Source organism: Oncorhynchus nerka, linkage group LG9a, assembly GCF_034236695.1.
Source record: "Oncorhynchus nerka isolate Pitt River linkage group LG9a, Oner_Uvic_2.0, whole genome shotgun sequence".
Taxonomy (NCBI): Eukaryota; Metazoa; Chordata; class Actinopteri; order Salmoniformes; family Salmonidae; genus Oncorhynchus; species Oncorhynchus nerka.
Window position 1 is genome coordinate 38,769,954 of NC_088404.1, and position 17,336 is coordinate 38,787,289.

The following is a 17,336-nucleotide window of genomic DNA, read 5'->3' on the forward strand; positions in this document are numbered from 1 at the left end:
TTTACTGCAGGTAGCTTCAATTTCTTTTTTTGAATTCTTTACAGGTCTGGTTAGACTGTAAACTCTCCTTCCAGACCCATATCAAACATCTCCAATCCAAAGATAAATCTAGAATTGGCTTCCTATTTCGCAACAAAGCATCCTTCACTCATGCTGCCAAACATACCCTTGTAAAATTGACCATCCTACCAATCCTCGACTTTGGCGATGTCATTTACAAAATAGCCTCCAATACCCTACTCAACAAATTGGATGCAGTCTATCACAGTGCTATCCGTTTTGTCACCAAAGCCCCATATACTACCCACCATTGCGACCTGTACGCTCTCGTTGGCTGGCCCTCGCTTCATACTCGTCGCCAAACCCACTGGCTCCATGTCATCTACAAGACCCTGCTAGGTAAAGTCCCCCCTTATCTCAGCTCGCTGGTCACCATAGCATCTCCCACCTGTAGCACACGCTCCAGCAGGTATATCTCTCTAGTCACCCCCAAAACCAATTCTTTCTTTGGCCGCCTCTCCTTCCAGTTCTCTGCTGCCAATGACTGGAACGAACTACAAAAATCTCTTAAATTGGAAACACTTATCTCCCTCACTAGCTTTAAGCACCAACTGTCAGAGCATCTTACAGATTACTGCACCTGTACATAGCCCACCTATAATTTAGCCCAAACAACTACCTCTTTCCCAACTGTATGTAATTTATTTATTTATTTTGCTCCTTTGCACCCCATTATTTTTATTTCTACTTTGCACATTCTTCCATTGCAAAACTACCATTCCAGTGTTTTACTTGCTATATTGTATTTACTTTGCCACCATGGCCTTTTTTGCCTTTACCTCCCTTCTCACCTAATTTGCTCACATTGTATATAGACTTGTTTTTTTTTTTTTTTTTTTTTTTTTACTGTATTATTGACTGTATGTTTGTTTTACTCCATGTGTAACTCTGTGTCGTTGTATGTGTCGAACTGCTTTGCTTTATCTTGGCCAGGTCGCAATTGTAAATGAGAACTTGTTCTCAACTTGCTTACCTGGTTAAATAAAGGTGAAATAAAAAAATATATATATATTTTTTTTTACCCATTTTTCTCCCCAATTTCGTGGTATCCAATTGTTTTAGTAGCTACTATCTTGTCTCATCGCTACAACTCCCGTACGGGCTCGGGAGAGACGAAGGTTGAAAGTCATGCGTCCTCCGATACACAACCCAACCAAGCCGCACTCCTTCTTAACACAGTGCCATCCAACCCGGAAGCCAGCCGCACCAATGTGTCAGAGGAAACACCGTGCCCCTGGCAACCTTGGTTAGCGCGCACTGCTCCCGGCCCGCCACAGGAGTCACTGGTGCGCGATGAGACAAGGATTTCCCTACCGGCCAAACCCTCCCTAACCCGGACGACGCTAGGCCAATTGTGCGTCGCCCCACGGACCTCCCGGTCGCGGCCGGTTACGACAGCCTGGGCGCGAACCCAGAGTCTCTGGTGGCACAGCTGGCGCAACTACTGCGCCACCCGGGAGGCAGTAGCTTCAATTTCAATCCTATTGGTGTTAACCCCACTAGAATCAACACTCAGAAAGAACACGCACAACACTTGTAACCTCAAAAACGAGATTTTAATACCCAAACCTGAACAGTCACATTTTTTGGGCTTGCTTCAAAGTTTGCCATACATCTTGGTATAGCCCTGGGTTCTAGGGGTATCTCTCTGGAGCAGACAGGGAAGAACAATGGCTACAGAGATGTGTGTGGCTTCTGTCCTGTCAACCATTGCTGCATTGAAGGAAAACGAGATAGACTGAACTCCATCATAGACATGAAGTCCCTCTCCAAGGATGGGTCTGGATGTCATCTACTCAGGTGTGTTAGATGATGGCCCCATTTTTGTTACTATTCATACTGTATCAGTATATAGTCTCACTTGCTATTTTACTGCTGGTGTTTAATTTTTTGTTACTTTTATTCTTACTTAACACTTTTTTTTCTTAACTTCTTAAACAATTGTTGGTTAAGGACTTGTAAGTAAGCATTTCACTGTAAGGTCTACTACACCTGTTGTATTTGGCGTATGTGACAAATACAATTTTATTTGATTTTTGATTTGATCAACAGAAAGTCATTCTGCTAAATATACAATTATACAGTCAGGTATGTTGAGATGTGGATAATTTATAATTCATAAGTAATAAGTCATCACAAAAAGTCATCTTTCTCATTCACTTTTTTATTCAAAATTTAAGAAAAAAAGAAAATACAAGAAATTCTCATAGATACACATTAAGAGAATGGCATGTCAAAAATACACCAGCTCAACTCTACTCATGAAAAAAACAGGAGGCCTCAGATACAGAACTTGCAAGAAGACAGTCTAGCCAAGCTGTTTAACCTAATCTATTTGCCAATCAATGAAATGACACAGCGATTCAGATTTTGTGAAAGTAAAGAAAATAAAAAAACAAGTAAAATATTCTCAGTAGATCAAGGCCCATTTTGAAGTTGTCAGAATGCTAAACAGAACAACAGTGCCTGAAAAATTATACTGATAAACCTCAAGCTCATTATTGCGATTTGATTGCACTGATGCATCTCATATAAACCTGAAGTTTACATATAAAACATTCGGAAGAATATACAATTACATGAATATGAATGAGAATTGAAATGCAACCTTTTCAGTCAATTTGATCTCCATTTATCTCCATGCAAACTGGCAATGCAAAAAGCAACTATTTATCTACTGTAAACAACTCTTCTTAAAACTCTAGTCATGTTATTTACTCTCTGCCATGACTACCCGTAATCTACTGGACATGCCTGTACTATTTATGTCCATGTGTTTGGTTGAGTTATGGGTATAATCGGTCTGTAACCTTCTGGTAACTAAACAACTCTGGCAGCGTTCCATAAAAACAGATATTCACTTCACAACAGGACAACCCTTTAACCCATTTTGATAACTGAAAATAAGAAGAAATAAATGTCACTTATCTGTATCTTTTATCATTACAGACACCAACACTTGAAACACTAAATCTAATTGTGAAACACTCCCATCCATTATACTGTACTCAACAACAGAAGCGCAAGGCTCTTGTTAAAGCTAGAATCATTAGTTGCTACATACATTTTTGGACTTATGAATTATTGATATATACCCATTGATTCTTGAAGAATATAACTTTTAAATACCTCAGGTCTTAATTCCACTGTCATACCCGATCAGAACCCCAAATATAACCTTTTTTTTGCTCCAATGTTTGTAAACAACATCAATGTAAACAAACACTGTATACTGTAGCTTCAAAATATGGTTAAAATGTACATTTTGACATCATGGATGGTCAGTCCTTGCATCCATAGCTCTGTCTATATATTTGAGAGTGGTAACATTTCTCCAGGCCCATCCCTCAGCTTTTACCAAAAAAAGAGTTGGGTTGACTATTTTGTTTTTGTTTCAACTAAGGATTCTAGCATTAAAAAGGTGACCTAGATTCTTTCTTTAAAATCTGGTAGCATATATACAGTATAAAGCCATTTGTTCCTGGAAATGTGCCATTCATCCAACCAAGTCTTTTTTGCTGCACTCATTTCCCCCCCAATTGATTTCTCAAAAATAATAACTTCAGAATATACTGTAGAACACTTTAGCCTTCCAGGCTATGTTGAACTGTGAACCAAAAACCTTTCTCCATCCCACGACCGAACAAATTAAATATTGTTCCGCAACTAGTATAAACTCTAATATGCCCTCAGATCCACTTGTCTTTTGCTCGACAAAATTGGATCTTCCCCTTTCAATGACCCTTAATCTATTGAAAAATACATCTAATGAGAATTTGAGGTCTAAATCCAACGCCGCCATCTCAACCACACTTCCATTGATATTGGCATAGTCTTAGAGGATTTACACCCACGGATTGAGACAGTCTTTGAAGCAGTATTATTATCAGCAGCAGTAGAATAGAGAAAGAGGGTGCAGTCTTATGAATAATCACAATGAGGATGACGATGAAGAAGATTACGATGAAGGGACAGTAGAAAAATCTGATAAATCTATTCCAAGCCAATTGGAATGGTTTCAAAAATCTTAACAAGATACAAAAAAAAGATAACTGCATTATTTGAATGTGGGAGCTTTGTAGGTGTTATTTAGAAAAGTTAGTCATTGGGGGCAGGTGGATAGGATGGAGAGATTAGATGATGAAGGAGTACAGAGGAAACAACAGTGTCCTGTCTGACAGATGCACGAGGAGGTGGAGCAGCAGCAGACGGCTGTAGATGTTTTTTATACAGTTAGTCTGCTTTGAGACATCCCTCCCAGGACAGAGTGTGTGGTGTCCTAACCATATGCCTTCATATAACACAATTACTCCATATTGACCTAGTATTTCTCTAATGCTGGTGATTTCTACACTCAACTGCTCCCAGCAACATAAACGACAAAGCTCTGTTTGTTGTTGTAGCACTAACTTTGAGGACTTGTGGGGCAGTTGAGTCTAGGAGTATATGAGTATGTTGTCTTCACTATGAGCGTTTCAAAGAAATAAGTGCCGTCATTTATACTTCAGGGGAAATCCATACTTTACATCACCGTACATAGGATATTATCAATTAACATTTTTACATGAAGAAACGTTTAAGCTGAAACCAGAAGCCAGTGTTGGCAAACATTCTATTGGAGTTGTTTCAATGTCAGTAGTGGTTTAGATGTCCAGAATTCAGGCTAAAGCCAAACATCCTCTGATCTACCTGGTTCCCCAATATATATTACATTGCAAAATGTCTTAAACGATCAAAGATGATAAATGCAATGTTCCCACTTTTCTTTACCCACATGTTGCTTAACTGCAATGTATTGATTTGCTTAAAATGGACCTAAATACATGATACAATAGAAAAAGAAGAAGATACCATTCAGCTTCACCCTTCTTACCAGCTGTATGATCAGAGGATTTCTAGTTGTGAAATCATTTGCAGAGGAGTGGAGATGGGATGTCTGAGGTGGCTGTGTCATGCTCTCTACCAATACATAGTGTACCTCATGTAGCTTTCCATAAATGCTTCCCATCACAATAGTAATTTAATGTTGTTGTAAGTTAGCATTATTAGGTAACCCGGTTAGCATGTTAGTGCTCGAACCATGAGGGTGGGAATAGAGCCATTTCCTGTGCAATACAGTACATGCCAGTCAACCTCTTTTATTAAATCAAAGCCATGATATAACCTGTACCACATACATTATATTCCTCACACTTTCAGCTTAACTACAAACATACTGTTTTCCATTTAAAATCTTTGGACCAGCATAACATTTTAAGAGGGCACAACAACACCTTTTCCCCCTCAGGAGATTTGGCATGGGTCCCCAGAACCTCAAAAAGTTCTACAGTTGCACCATCGAGAGCATCACCGCCTGGTATGGCAACTGCTCGGCATCTGACCATAAGGCGCTACAGAGGGTAGTGCGTACGGCTCTGTACATTACCGGGGCCAAGCTTCCTGACATCCAGGACCTATATACTAGGCGGTGCCAGAGGAAGGCCCAAAAAAATTGTCAGAGACTTCAGTCACCCAAGTCAGACATGGCAAGAGGTACCAGAGCGTCAAGTCTAGGATCAAAAGGCTTCTACCCCCAAGCCATAAGACTGCTGAACAATTAATCAAATGGCCACCCAGACTATTTATATTGACCCCCCCCGTTGGTTTTTACACTGTTGCTACTCGCTGTTTATTATCTATGCATAGTCACTTTACAAATGACCTCGACTAACCTGTACCCCCTCACATTGACTCGATACCTCCTGTATATATCTTCCTTATTGTTATGTAATTTTCTTGTATTACTTTTTGATTCGATTTTTTAAAACTTTAGTTTATTTAGCAATTATTTTCTTAACTATATTTCTTGAACTGCATTGTTGGTTAAGGGCTTGTAAGTAAGCATTTTCACGGTAAGGTTGTATTCTGGACAAATCAAATTTGATTTGACATGTAGTTGATACAGAACTTTTTAAGCATGGGACCAGATATAATTAGAGCCACCCTAGCGCCATCCCATCTCCACACCAACCGGGTTTGGGTGTGGTGTGTTTTGTTAATAATGTTATAACCTTATACAGAGTAATGAGAAAAGGTGAGACATACTTTTCTTTTCATACACACTTAAAAAGAGTGAGGTAGATATATACTTGAAGGGAAGGGGAAAAAAAGTCCCCCAGCCATGACACCAAAGAAAGTACATATCAAAAATCCAACTTTATAATGAATGAAGGGGCATTTATACAGTGATTTAAACTGATATCACAAAAGGAAAATAAAAAAATAAATAACAATCCTACAGAGAATAACTTCAAAGCTGGAAACTTTTTCAAAAGATGAGGAGAAATCCTTCAAAAACACTTTTCATACTGACACCCCCAGTAAGACCTATTCAATTCATGACATTGAAATGCGACCACTTCCCTGGACTTTAACCCATCCTTATTTGGTGTACAGGTGCCATGTTTAAGGAGACAAACAATAGAAACTGTTTTCACTTTGATTGTAAGAGAATGAGTATGACAACACAAATTAAATGAATGATAAAGGAGAATAGGCAGTAATGCTGCACTTGAAATCTAAGACACAAAAAGAGAACTTTGATTATGGATGAGCATTATTTGAGAGGATGGCGAGTGGTTGGGATCATTAAGGCAAACAAGACAACCCAATTAGCCCTATCAATTGAGAGGCAGGAAAATGAATGGGTTAAAACACCAGATCCAGTAGAAAAAAGAAGATCCTGTGCAACTAATCCTGACTTCAAAAGGAGGCACTGGGGGAGGCAGGTGTACTGCACATTTCAGTGTGGGGCTGGAGGGGAGGGGAGAGGGCACTATTGGACTCAACAGAGAGGTGAAACAAGCAGAGGACAGTAATGAGAATGTATGGAGAAAGCAAAACATGTACTTCGACCTGAGATTAAGTTGCACCTAGGGGGCAATAACTAGGTACTAGACAACTGGTACAAAAAGGGTGCCAAACGTACACACTCGCAAACGGAGCTACAGTGTCCATTCGAACTAATAATAATAATAATAATAATAATGATAATTATATAGAAATCTACAAAAAATAATGCAAAGAAAAACATGTTCATAAAAAAATAAAAGGCAATGGACAATATGTTGTGATACAGACAACCTGTTCTGGGGTAAAGAAGAGAGAAAGGTCATTTTTTTAAATATTTTTTTTGCTAGAAGTATGAAGCATAAGAAATGGACTGTAGTGGAGATCATAAAATAGTCAACCTGAAGGATTTCTTTATATATATATAACATCCAAAAAAGAAAAAGAAAAAAATAGCAGCTTTATTCTGTACAGACATAGAAGAGAACATCTGAACCGTATAAAAGTTATAAAAGTGACAAACCAATGATGTGTGTGTGACAATGATCCTAAGGTCTAACATACAACTGTAAGACCTTTATATAAATGTTTGAATTGTACAGAGAAACTAATGACTAGTCTAAAAAATACCTGTTGTGTACAATGCCTTTAGCAGACTTATGTATGCTCACAACATGGAGTTCTGTTAAGTCCTTTAGTTCTCCTTGTATCAGAACTGATCCAATACCTTCCACTTCAGGTTTGTCTCTGTATGTGTTGTATTTTTGGCGCCAAGTCCTTTTTGTTCAATGTCTCTGTTGGTGATGATGGTGTTTTCATCTCTCAGATGACACATACAATAAAATAGGACTCCAAATAAGGGCTCTGATGTGAACCCGAAAAACCTCAGAAAAGAAAACAGGCAAATTCCTTTTACAATTTGATTGTAATTGTGAAGTAGAAAAAGAAAAAAAAACAGCAATGTGGGAGTTTTATGATGCTTGATTGTGTTTCTCTCCATGTCCAATCAAAGAGAGAAATGAAGAGCAGGAGGGAGAAAATTGCTCACTTTGATTTGGCAAAACATATGGCAGATTTACAATAGCCCCTCCTCGATCTACCCACTCCTGAAAACATTCCCTCCTACCCCCGGAATATTGACAGGAAAACCAATGAGCCTAGTCCAGAACACATCAATGTCTGAAATATGGGAGGAGAAGTATATTGATGGAAAGAAGTGTGGAAGAGGAGCTCTATCTTACTGTCAAGAGAATCATGTGTTTGTATAGAAATACACAATCAGATATATACAACCTTCTCTCTGAGATCATCAAAAAGTGCTCTTCTGTCGGATCTGCTGGCAGATATGCTTAAAATAAGTTATTGTCTCTCACTTACAATACCTGTCAGTCAGGGAATATTAATAAGTCTGTATTTTTGTCTTTCTTTAAGGATTTTTAAAAAAAGTAACAAATACTCTACAAGAAGGAAACACCAGAGCTCCCCAGTGTTGTAGTTCGGTTTGAGCCACCATGCTCCAAATGCTTTAACAGGTTTCTGTACTGTTTCTCAGTCTCGGGATTCAATCATACATCTTGTTAATATTAAATTTTTTAAAGAAAAGACTCCTACTGCAGTAGAGTAGTATGATGTCTGTCAGTTATTCACTCGTCCATCCCCCCATTAGAACTAAAGCGGAGGAGAAGTTTATGTTACCCTGTCTGAGAAGAGGAGGCGGAGAGGGGTGATCTGGCTGAGGGGAGAGGAGGGGGGCTAGAGATCAGCAGGCTGAAGACTGGGGCAGTGGCAGCGCCCGCTCGTTCTTGCGCCCCCCGTTCATGTGAGCGTAGTTCTGCGTGTCCTCAAAGTTGGGCCGTAGCACTACCACTGGCCCGTTGGCCGATACCTGTGCTGAATGCTTGTCCAAAGCCAGGCTTGGGGAGGCTGAGGCAGCAGGGGCTGAGGTGGAGGGGGAGCCAGGTCCCATCAGGGTACTAGAAGGGCCTTGTATTGGAGATAACTGCTGGGGAGGAGGGGGCGCTGAGCCCCGTGTGGCCCCCATAGGTCCCTGGGAGGGCTGAGGGACGGCAGTGGGGGGTCTGCTGGGTGCAGGGTCCAGTGGCACATTCTCCATGTTCTCCACCTCCATGTCCAGCTCCTCAGTGTCCGGGGGCTTGTTCTCCTTGCTGAAGAAGAAACTCATCTCACTGAACGGAGGCTCCAGCTCCTCCTTGAGGCTGTTGATGATCTCCAGGAAGGAGGGCCGCATCTTGGGGTTGTACTGCCAGCACATCCGCATCAGTTCAAACCTAAGGGCAACACACAGACAATCTCAATAATACATATATCATTACATCTTCTCACCAGAAGATGGCAGAGTACACCAATATCATAGAGCCCATGAAAATGTTTCTGATACTCACTGAACCAAAGAACTTCCAGAACTTTCTATACAAACAACCACTGAAAACTATACATAGTATCTCAGTTTGAATGTACCATCATAATATACTGTAGAATGTGTACAACTACACTATATGTCCAAAAGTATGTGGACACCTGCATCCCAAATGTGTTTGATGGAGTTTAGGTCAAGGCTCTGTGCATGACAGTCAAGTTCTTCCACACCGATCTCAACAAACCATTTCTGTATGGACCTCGCTTTGTGCATGGGGACATTGTCATGCTGGAATAAGAAAGGGACTTCCCCAAACCGTGGACACACAGTTGGAAGCACAAAATTGTCTAGAATGTCATTGTATGCTGTAGCGTTAAGATTTCCCTTCACTGGAACTAAGGGGCCTAGCCTGAACCATGAAAAACATCCCCACACCATTATTCCTCTTCCACCAAACCTTACTGTTGGCACTATACATTCGGGCAGGTAACATTCTCCTGGTGTAACAGTATAACTTTAGACCGTCCCCTCGCCCATACCCGGGCGCGAACCAGGGACCCTCTGCACACATCAACAACAGTCACCCACGAAGCATCGTTACCCATCGCTCCACTAAAGCCACGGCCCTTGCAGAGCAAGGGGAACCATTACTTCAAGGTCTCAGAGCAAGTGACGTCACCGATTGAAACGCTATTTAGCGCACACCACCGCTAACTAGCTAGCTATTTCACATTCGTTACACTGGCATCCGCCAAACAAAGACTGTCCGTCGGACTGCCAGATTGTGAAGAGTAATTCATCACTGCAGAGAAGGCATTTCCACTGCTTCAGAGACCAGTGGCGGCAAACTTTACACCACTCCAGCAGACGCTTGGCATTGCAAATTATGATCTTAGGCTTGTGTGCGGCTGCTCGGCCATGGTAACCCATTTCATGAAGCTCCCGACAAACAGTTATTGTGCTTCCAGCGGCAGTTTGGAACTTGGTAGTGAGTGTTGCAACTGTGTACATGATTTTTACACTATATGTGCTTCAGGACTCGACGGTACCGTTCTTTGAGCTGGTTGCCTACCACTTCGCAGCTGAGCCGTTGTTGCTCCTAGATGCTTCCACTTGACAATAACAGCACTTACAGTTGACCGGGGCAGCTCTAGCAGGGCAGAAATTTGATGAACTGACTTGTTGGAAAGGTGGCATCCTATGACGGTGCCACGATGAAAGTCACTGAGCTCTTCAGTAAGGCCATTCTACTGCCAATGTTTGTCGATGGAGATTGCATGGCTGTGTACTCGATTTTATACACCTGTCAGCAATGGGTGTGACTGAAATAGCCGAATCCACTAATTTGAAGGCATGTCCACATACTTTTGTATATATAGTGTAGACAGTAAATCATAAATGAACATACTGTGAAAGGCCAGCGACAGAACACAGAAAACGTCAAAACAACATAATAAAAGGAGAATCATTACAGTTGGGTGCGGTGCTCCCCCACACACCACATCTTAAATTATACACAAACAAGCTAAGAATACCTTCTGAAGCCTCAGAATACCTTCATAAACACCTCAGTCATCTCCCTCTATCTCCCAGCAGCCACCTCTCTCTGTCTGATCTCACAACAGCCTGTACAGCTGGGTATTCTAGCCTCTCTGCACCAAAGCATTCTGGGTAGTTAAGCAGACACTTAACTTCAAACTATGTTTTAACCAGCCATGGGTTGTTTTTCACCCTCTCAGTTAGTCTCTTAAAGTTGTCTTTCAGATGGCTAAACTAAACCCCGACTCCAAGACCTCCCATGAAAATGTCTGTAATGCTTGGAGCTGAGCCCACGCTCCAGAGTAACCTGTCTGCTTGGCGTTGGCCTGCTGCAAATTCTTCCTGAGCCATCTGTCGCTGTGTGTAACACTCGTTGATGTGAATACGCTGCAGTATATCCTCTCTGCTTGTCAGCACTCAGCTCCTCATCACACACAAACACATTCCAGGACCTTTTAGCAGATTTCACTCACATCATGATATGTAAACGTTGCATCGTTCACAACATTATAAATAACCAAACCAAAGCTGGCCAGAGTAGAGCTAGAGAGAGCAACCTATGCTATGCCAGACCATTAACGTAAACAGGAATCTTTAGCTGTAGACCATTAACATGTTCCCCAATATCACCACTCAGAAAACCATATCTTTTCATGCAGCTCCCTAACATTGAACCGAATGTGTAGTCATCCTTTACCATAGAACAATAGTTCAGATATATCAAAAATGTCTATCTAGTATAAATATTTCATTTGTCACTCATGCCCATAATTCAGCTTTGAGGGAAAGTAGCCCTTTGAAAATCAGAATTTCCTAACTAATTAAGGATATGATACACGCGGTAAAACCTTTCAAATAGGACTTATCCCTTTCTCTATTATGTTCTCCTTGTCTTCTCTGTCATTGATGTTGCCAATCATTTTTATGATTACTTTATTGGCAAAGTGGCAAACTTAGGCAGGAAATGCCAACAACGAAAAGTGAGCCATCATATTTATGCATTTAAAAAAAACACAATTAAAGAATAGCATTGCAAATGAGAATTTTGTAAAGTTAGTCTGGGTGAGGTGGAACAATTATTGTTATCGATCAATGATGACAAACCTTGTGGAAGCGACAAGTTAGATGGAAAGCTACTGAGGATGGTAGCTGACTCTATAGCCACTCCTATCTGTCATATCTTTAATCTGAGTCTAGAGGAAAGTCTTTGTCCTCAGGCCTGGAGGGAAGCCAAAGTCATTCCGCTACCCAATAGTGGTAAAGAGGCCTTCACTGGTTCTAACAGCAGACCTATAAGCTTGCTGCCAGCTCTTAGCAAACTGTTGGAAAAATGTATTTGACCAAATTCAATGCTTTTCTCTGTAAACAAATTAACACCAGACTTTCAGCATGCTTATAGAGAAGGGCACTCAACATGTGCTGCACTAACACAAATGACTGATTTAGTTTAAATTAATTGATAAGAAGAAGATTGTGGGAGCTGTACTGTTAGATTTCAGTGCAGCCTTTGATATTATTGTTGAAAAAACGTATGAGGTATGGCTTTTCAACCTCTGCCATATCATGGATTCAGAGCTATCTATCAAATATAACTCAAAGGGTGTTCTTTAATGGAAGCTCCTCTAATGTCAAACATGTAAAGTGTGATGTACCGCTGGGCAGCTCTCTAGGCCCTCTACTCTTTCCTATTTTTACCAATGACCTGCCACTGGCATGATTTCAACTATATACACATCAGCAACCACAGCTAATGAAGTTACTGAAACACTTAAAGAGGGTTTTGGAATAGGTGGCCAGTAATGAACTTGTCCTGAACATCTCTAAAACTAAGAGCATTGTATTTGGTACAAATCATTCCCTAAGTTCTAGACCTCAGCTGAATCTGCTAATGAATGCCAGTCTCTCTTGGTAAAGAGTTGAGGATAGACTGACTGCATCACTTCTTTTTAAAAGAAACAAGACTGACTGCATCACTTCTTTTTATAGGAAACAATGTGTTGAAACTCCCCGATTGTTTGCATGGTCAACTTACACACAGCTCTGACACACACACACACTTACCCCACCAGACATGCCACCAGGGGTCTTTTCACAGTCCCCAAATCCAGAACAAATTCATGAAAGCGTACACTATTATATATAGAGACATTACTGCATGGAACTATCTCATGGAAGTGAACAGCAAACCTGGTTTAAAAAAACAGATAAAGCAACACCTCACGGCACAACGCCTCTCCCCTATTTGACCTAGATAGTTTGTGTGTGTGTATTGATATGTAGGCTACGTGCCTTTTCTATTTTATTAACAAAAAACATGTATTCATGTGGTTCTGTCTTTGAGCTGTTCTTGTCTATTAATGTTCTGTATTATGTCATGTTTCATGTTTTGTGTGGACCCCAGGAAGAGTAGCTGCTGCTTTTTCAACAGCTAATGGGGATCCTAATAAAATACCAAATACCCCTCTCTCCCCAGACTCTGATTACAGCAGTGTTCACCTCTGCAACCCTACTGGCTCTACAGGCCTCTATAATGTAACTCTTCACTAACTCACTACAGTAGAAGTGACCAGCAGCTTTTCCCATTTAAACCATCCCCCCTAACCCTCACCCTCCCGCCCCTGCGTAACACAACCCACAAGCTCCTGCAATCAGGACACCACTGTGAGGCTGCCATACAAACCTGAGGTTTGTGTCTGCATAACACTTGCCCCTCTCTCACCTCTCTGTAAGGTGAGGTCAGCCATGGAGAGTGGAGAGAAAAAAGGGAATGCCTTCACATTGAGATCAGAGGCAGAGGAGAAATGCATATACGCAGAAGAGCCACCTGACAGCTAAGGAGGCTGTTCTCTCCCACTTTCCAGACAGACATTTCTTAATGAGCCTAGAAATTCAGGCTCTGTCTGTATATCTTGGTTTTCTGTTGCAGTTCCTTAGTGGTCTCTGGGTAGTATACAGTCTCATGTTATTAATGAACAACACCAGGGCGGCAGGCTAGCCTAGTGGTTAGAGCGTTGGACTAGTAACCGGAAGGTTGCAAGTTCAAATCCCCGAGCTGACAAGATACAAATCTGCCCCTGAATAGGCAGTTAACCCACTGTTCCTAGGCTGTCATTGAAAATAAGAATTTGTTCTTAACAGACTTGTTAAATAAAGGTCAAATTTAAAAAATATATATATTAAAAAAATCTCTATTACAGGATAGGGCTGATGAGCAGACACTGATCTGTTGCCTCGTACCCTCACTAATGGGGAATGAGGGAAATATTTCACACACGGGCCGTGGCATCCCTTCTATGGGCCTCGGCTTACTGCTGAGGCGGGAGCTCCTGTCTCGCCAGCTGAGCATGGGGGCCATGATGTCACTGAGCTTCATTTAAACCGTGACGTAAATGTCACCAGTCAGGCCTTCGCTTAGCTCCCCCCTGGCATACAGATCTCATGATATAGTATGCACATTTGGCCCCTCAACTCTAAATAGAAGCAGCAGAGGCAATATTCGCAAGAGGTAAATCTTTAGATTTAGCTAGGAAACAATACCAGACAGTGAGCTGGTACTAAAGGACAATAATATCTGAAAATGCACCTAAAGAATAAGCATAACAGTGGAACAGAAAACAGGAAAGACATAGCATCTTGAAGGAGTGGCTAATAGTGTCATTGAGAAATGATCCTACCCCTGACCCAGCCCAAGAGTGAGATTGACATTGAGAGAAAGAGAATGGGACTCACAGCATGTCAGGGCAGTTGTCAGGCTTGTCCAGGAGTCCTCCCTCCATGACGAAACGCAGCACCTGCTCGTTGGACATGCCCTGGTACGGCTGCTCAGACAAGGTGGCAATCTCCCACAACACCACCCCAAACGACCTGCAGGGGACAACCGAGAGGATACAGGCCTATTAGACAACACATTAGCTGCTGCATAACTGTGGTAGAACCAGGCAGGGTAATACAGGCTAAAACATCCATACACAGGGCCCAGCAGGGCATGTAACTAGTCCCTGGAAGCTCTTTACAATGATGGCGCTGCATAGTACAAGGTTGAGTAAGAATGATCCCTCACAGTATAAAGCAGATGGTGCAAAGAACAGAAGAAAAGTTTATTCATAAATTCATGTTCCATATATTAATCAAAAAAGGACATAGACTGCATTATGTCTGCCATATGTAAATGTTTGTGTCATCTTGCCTTATCCATGTGTTGTTCATTAATAACATGAGACTGTATACTACCCAGAGACCTCTAAGGAACTGCAACAGAAAACCAAAACCTAAGCTTGACACAAGAAAACAAAGAGTGCATCGTTGCCAATTATTATTTGTTAGCTCTCCAAGGCCACTGGCTAGGGATCTAAGACGGCTCTCAACACTCTTTAAAAAAGCCTATTACAACACTGACTTGTATCTAATTGGCTGAAACAGGAGAGTGTTGAAAGACAAAACCACATTAAGAGACTTTTTTAGATAAAGACACCTACTGGTAAATCTCATAAGAGCCCAGAATGGGTTCCCACAATGCTCCTTTTCATCTGCCTGACTTCAAAGAGGAAGATAGGGAGTGGGATGTGGAGGTGGGTTTCTGTTGGCACTCTAACCCATCATTTGAAAACATCTGGAGGAGTTTAAGTGTGCTTGTAGGGACAGACCCGTGGGACACTTTCGATTGAGAAACAAAAACTAAGGAGCTAGTAAACAGCTATATTTCTCTAATGCAGCCCATTCCAGAGAGAAAACTGGGCGGAGCCTTGATCTGCTGTTCTAAACTCACTCCATAGTCCTGAGAGCACAAAGGTACATGACTAAACAAGAACTATTTTTCACTGCCAAGACTTACTGTATCTACTAACTATAATGGCATCCAGATAACCTCCAATCTTCCTTCCCACTGGGCACACCCTGGTTGAATCAATGTTGTTTCCACGTCGTTTCAATGGAATTACGTTGAACCAACACAGAATAGACTGTTCCCAGTGGGTTAGGACATGGGCTGTGTGTGTGTGAAGTGATCTGCCGTTTTTTCCCAAGCTAGGGCATGCAATGTTCTAGAACACATACAGAGTACACTTGTTGTTCTGCGCAGGGCTGCTAACTCTGTGTGTGTATGAGCCAGGGAGGACAGCGGGGAGCTCGTACCAGACATCAGAATTTGTGGTGAACACGCCATCTTTCAGCGACTCTGGAGACATCCAGCGGACCGGCAGAAGGCCTTTTCCTCCTTTCCGATAGTAATCCGTCTCGTAGATGTCTCGCGTCATGCCAAAGTCTGAGAAGAAGAGGAGAAGAGAGGTTTAAATGGCCACTAAATATCCCACAAATGTGAGAAGAGGAGGCACATGAGGCCTTATCCATCACCTCACCTCTCCTTCTCCTGTCCATTTAGATTTACGAGCTATTCCTCCCACTCAAGCACTCAGTGATCTCAAAATACTTACTTTGGAGTACAGCAGAGGGAGTTGAGCGTTAAACTTACAGCGGGGATTATGAGTACTACTGTATTTTGAGGCACTCACCTCCGATCTTGACGGTGAAGTCCTCCGCCACCATGCAGTTCCTGGCAGCCAGGTCTCTGTGGACAAACTTGTTGGCGTTGAGGTATGCCATGCCGTCCGCAATCTCTCCTGCCATCTGGATCATCTTCTTCAGCGGGGGCAGAACCTGGCTGGACGTGTTCTGTGGCAGAGAGGCAGAGACCTGAGCACAAGCAGGCCATTCAGTCTCTCCCTCCAACCTCCCTCTCCCTGTCTGCAGCACTGAACCATGGCCTGGCCTGGAGTCCAGGGCACACCACACAATGGGAGAGACCAACTGAAAGAGGTGTGGATATATCTCCCCCTCCATGTCTTTCGTGTGTGTGTGTGTGTGTGTGTGTGTGTGTGTGTGTGGGTGTGTAACTATTTTGGTGGGGACCAGTAGTCCCCACAAGGTCAAATGGTATTTCTAGGGGGTTTAGGGTTAAGGTTAGAGTTAGAATTACGTTAAGGGTTAGGGTTAGAAGCGAGGGTTAGTTTTAGGGTCAGGATTATGAGCTAGAGTTAGGAGCGAGGGTTAAAGTTAGGTTTTTGGGTTAAGGTAAGAGTACAGGTTAGGGTTGGGGTTAGGGAAAATAAGATTTTGAATGGAACTGAATTGTGTGTCCCCACAAGGTTAGGTATACAAGACTGTGTGTGTGTGAGTGCGTGTGTCATATTAATGCACTGACACAATGGCCGTGTCCAAAAACCTGTACTTACATTGTAAATTGTAGGCATTCTGGGAATGCGAAAATATGTTTTACAGTATGTGAAATTAAAAACAATAAGTATGCTTTAAATGCCAGGATGTCAAACACATTTGGGCTTTTCATTTAGTATAATTCGCTGCACATTATACAGGTGGAGAGTCGCATTTTCAGATCCACGTGTGTTTGACAGCAGCTGATAATCAGCTAATAGTGACATAAGGTCAGACGCTCTACCAAAATGGACGAATGGCGGTAAACAACGCAATTGAGCATTAGATAATGCATTCTCAGTATGAGTGAGTCTAGTATGCTGAT

At 41.9% G+C, this 17,336-nt stretch overlaps 1 protein-coding gene across 1 annotated transcript in view; it reads right to left on the reverse strand.

The window, feature by feature from the left end:
• Positions 1-2,203: 2,203 nt before the first annotated feature.
• The window catches only part of igf1ra (insulin-like growth factor 1a receptor), a 151,994-nt gene continuing 136,861 nt past the window's right edge, over positions 2,204-17,336 (reverse strand). The window contains exons 18-21 of the mRNA XM_065022571.1: positions 16,312-16,471; positions 15,935-16,064; positions 14,534-14,668; positions 2,204-9,176 (exon numbers count right to left, since the gene is read on the reverse strand). Coding sequence (XP_064878643.1) covers positions 8,648-9,176; positions 14,534-14,668; positions 15,935-16,064; positions 16,312-16,471 — 954 coding nt within the window. The 3' untranslated portion in view covers positions 2,204-8,647. The remainder of the gene's footprint in view (positions 9,177-14,533; positions 14,669-15,934; positions 16,065-16,311; positions 16,472-17,336) is intronic.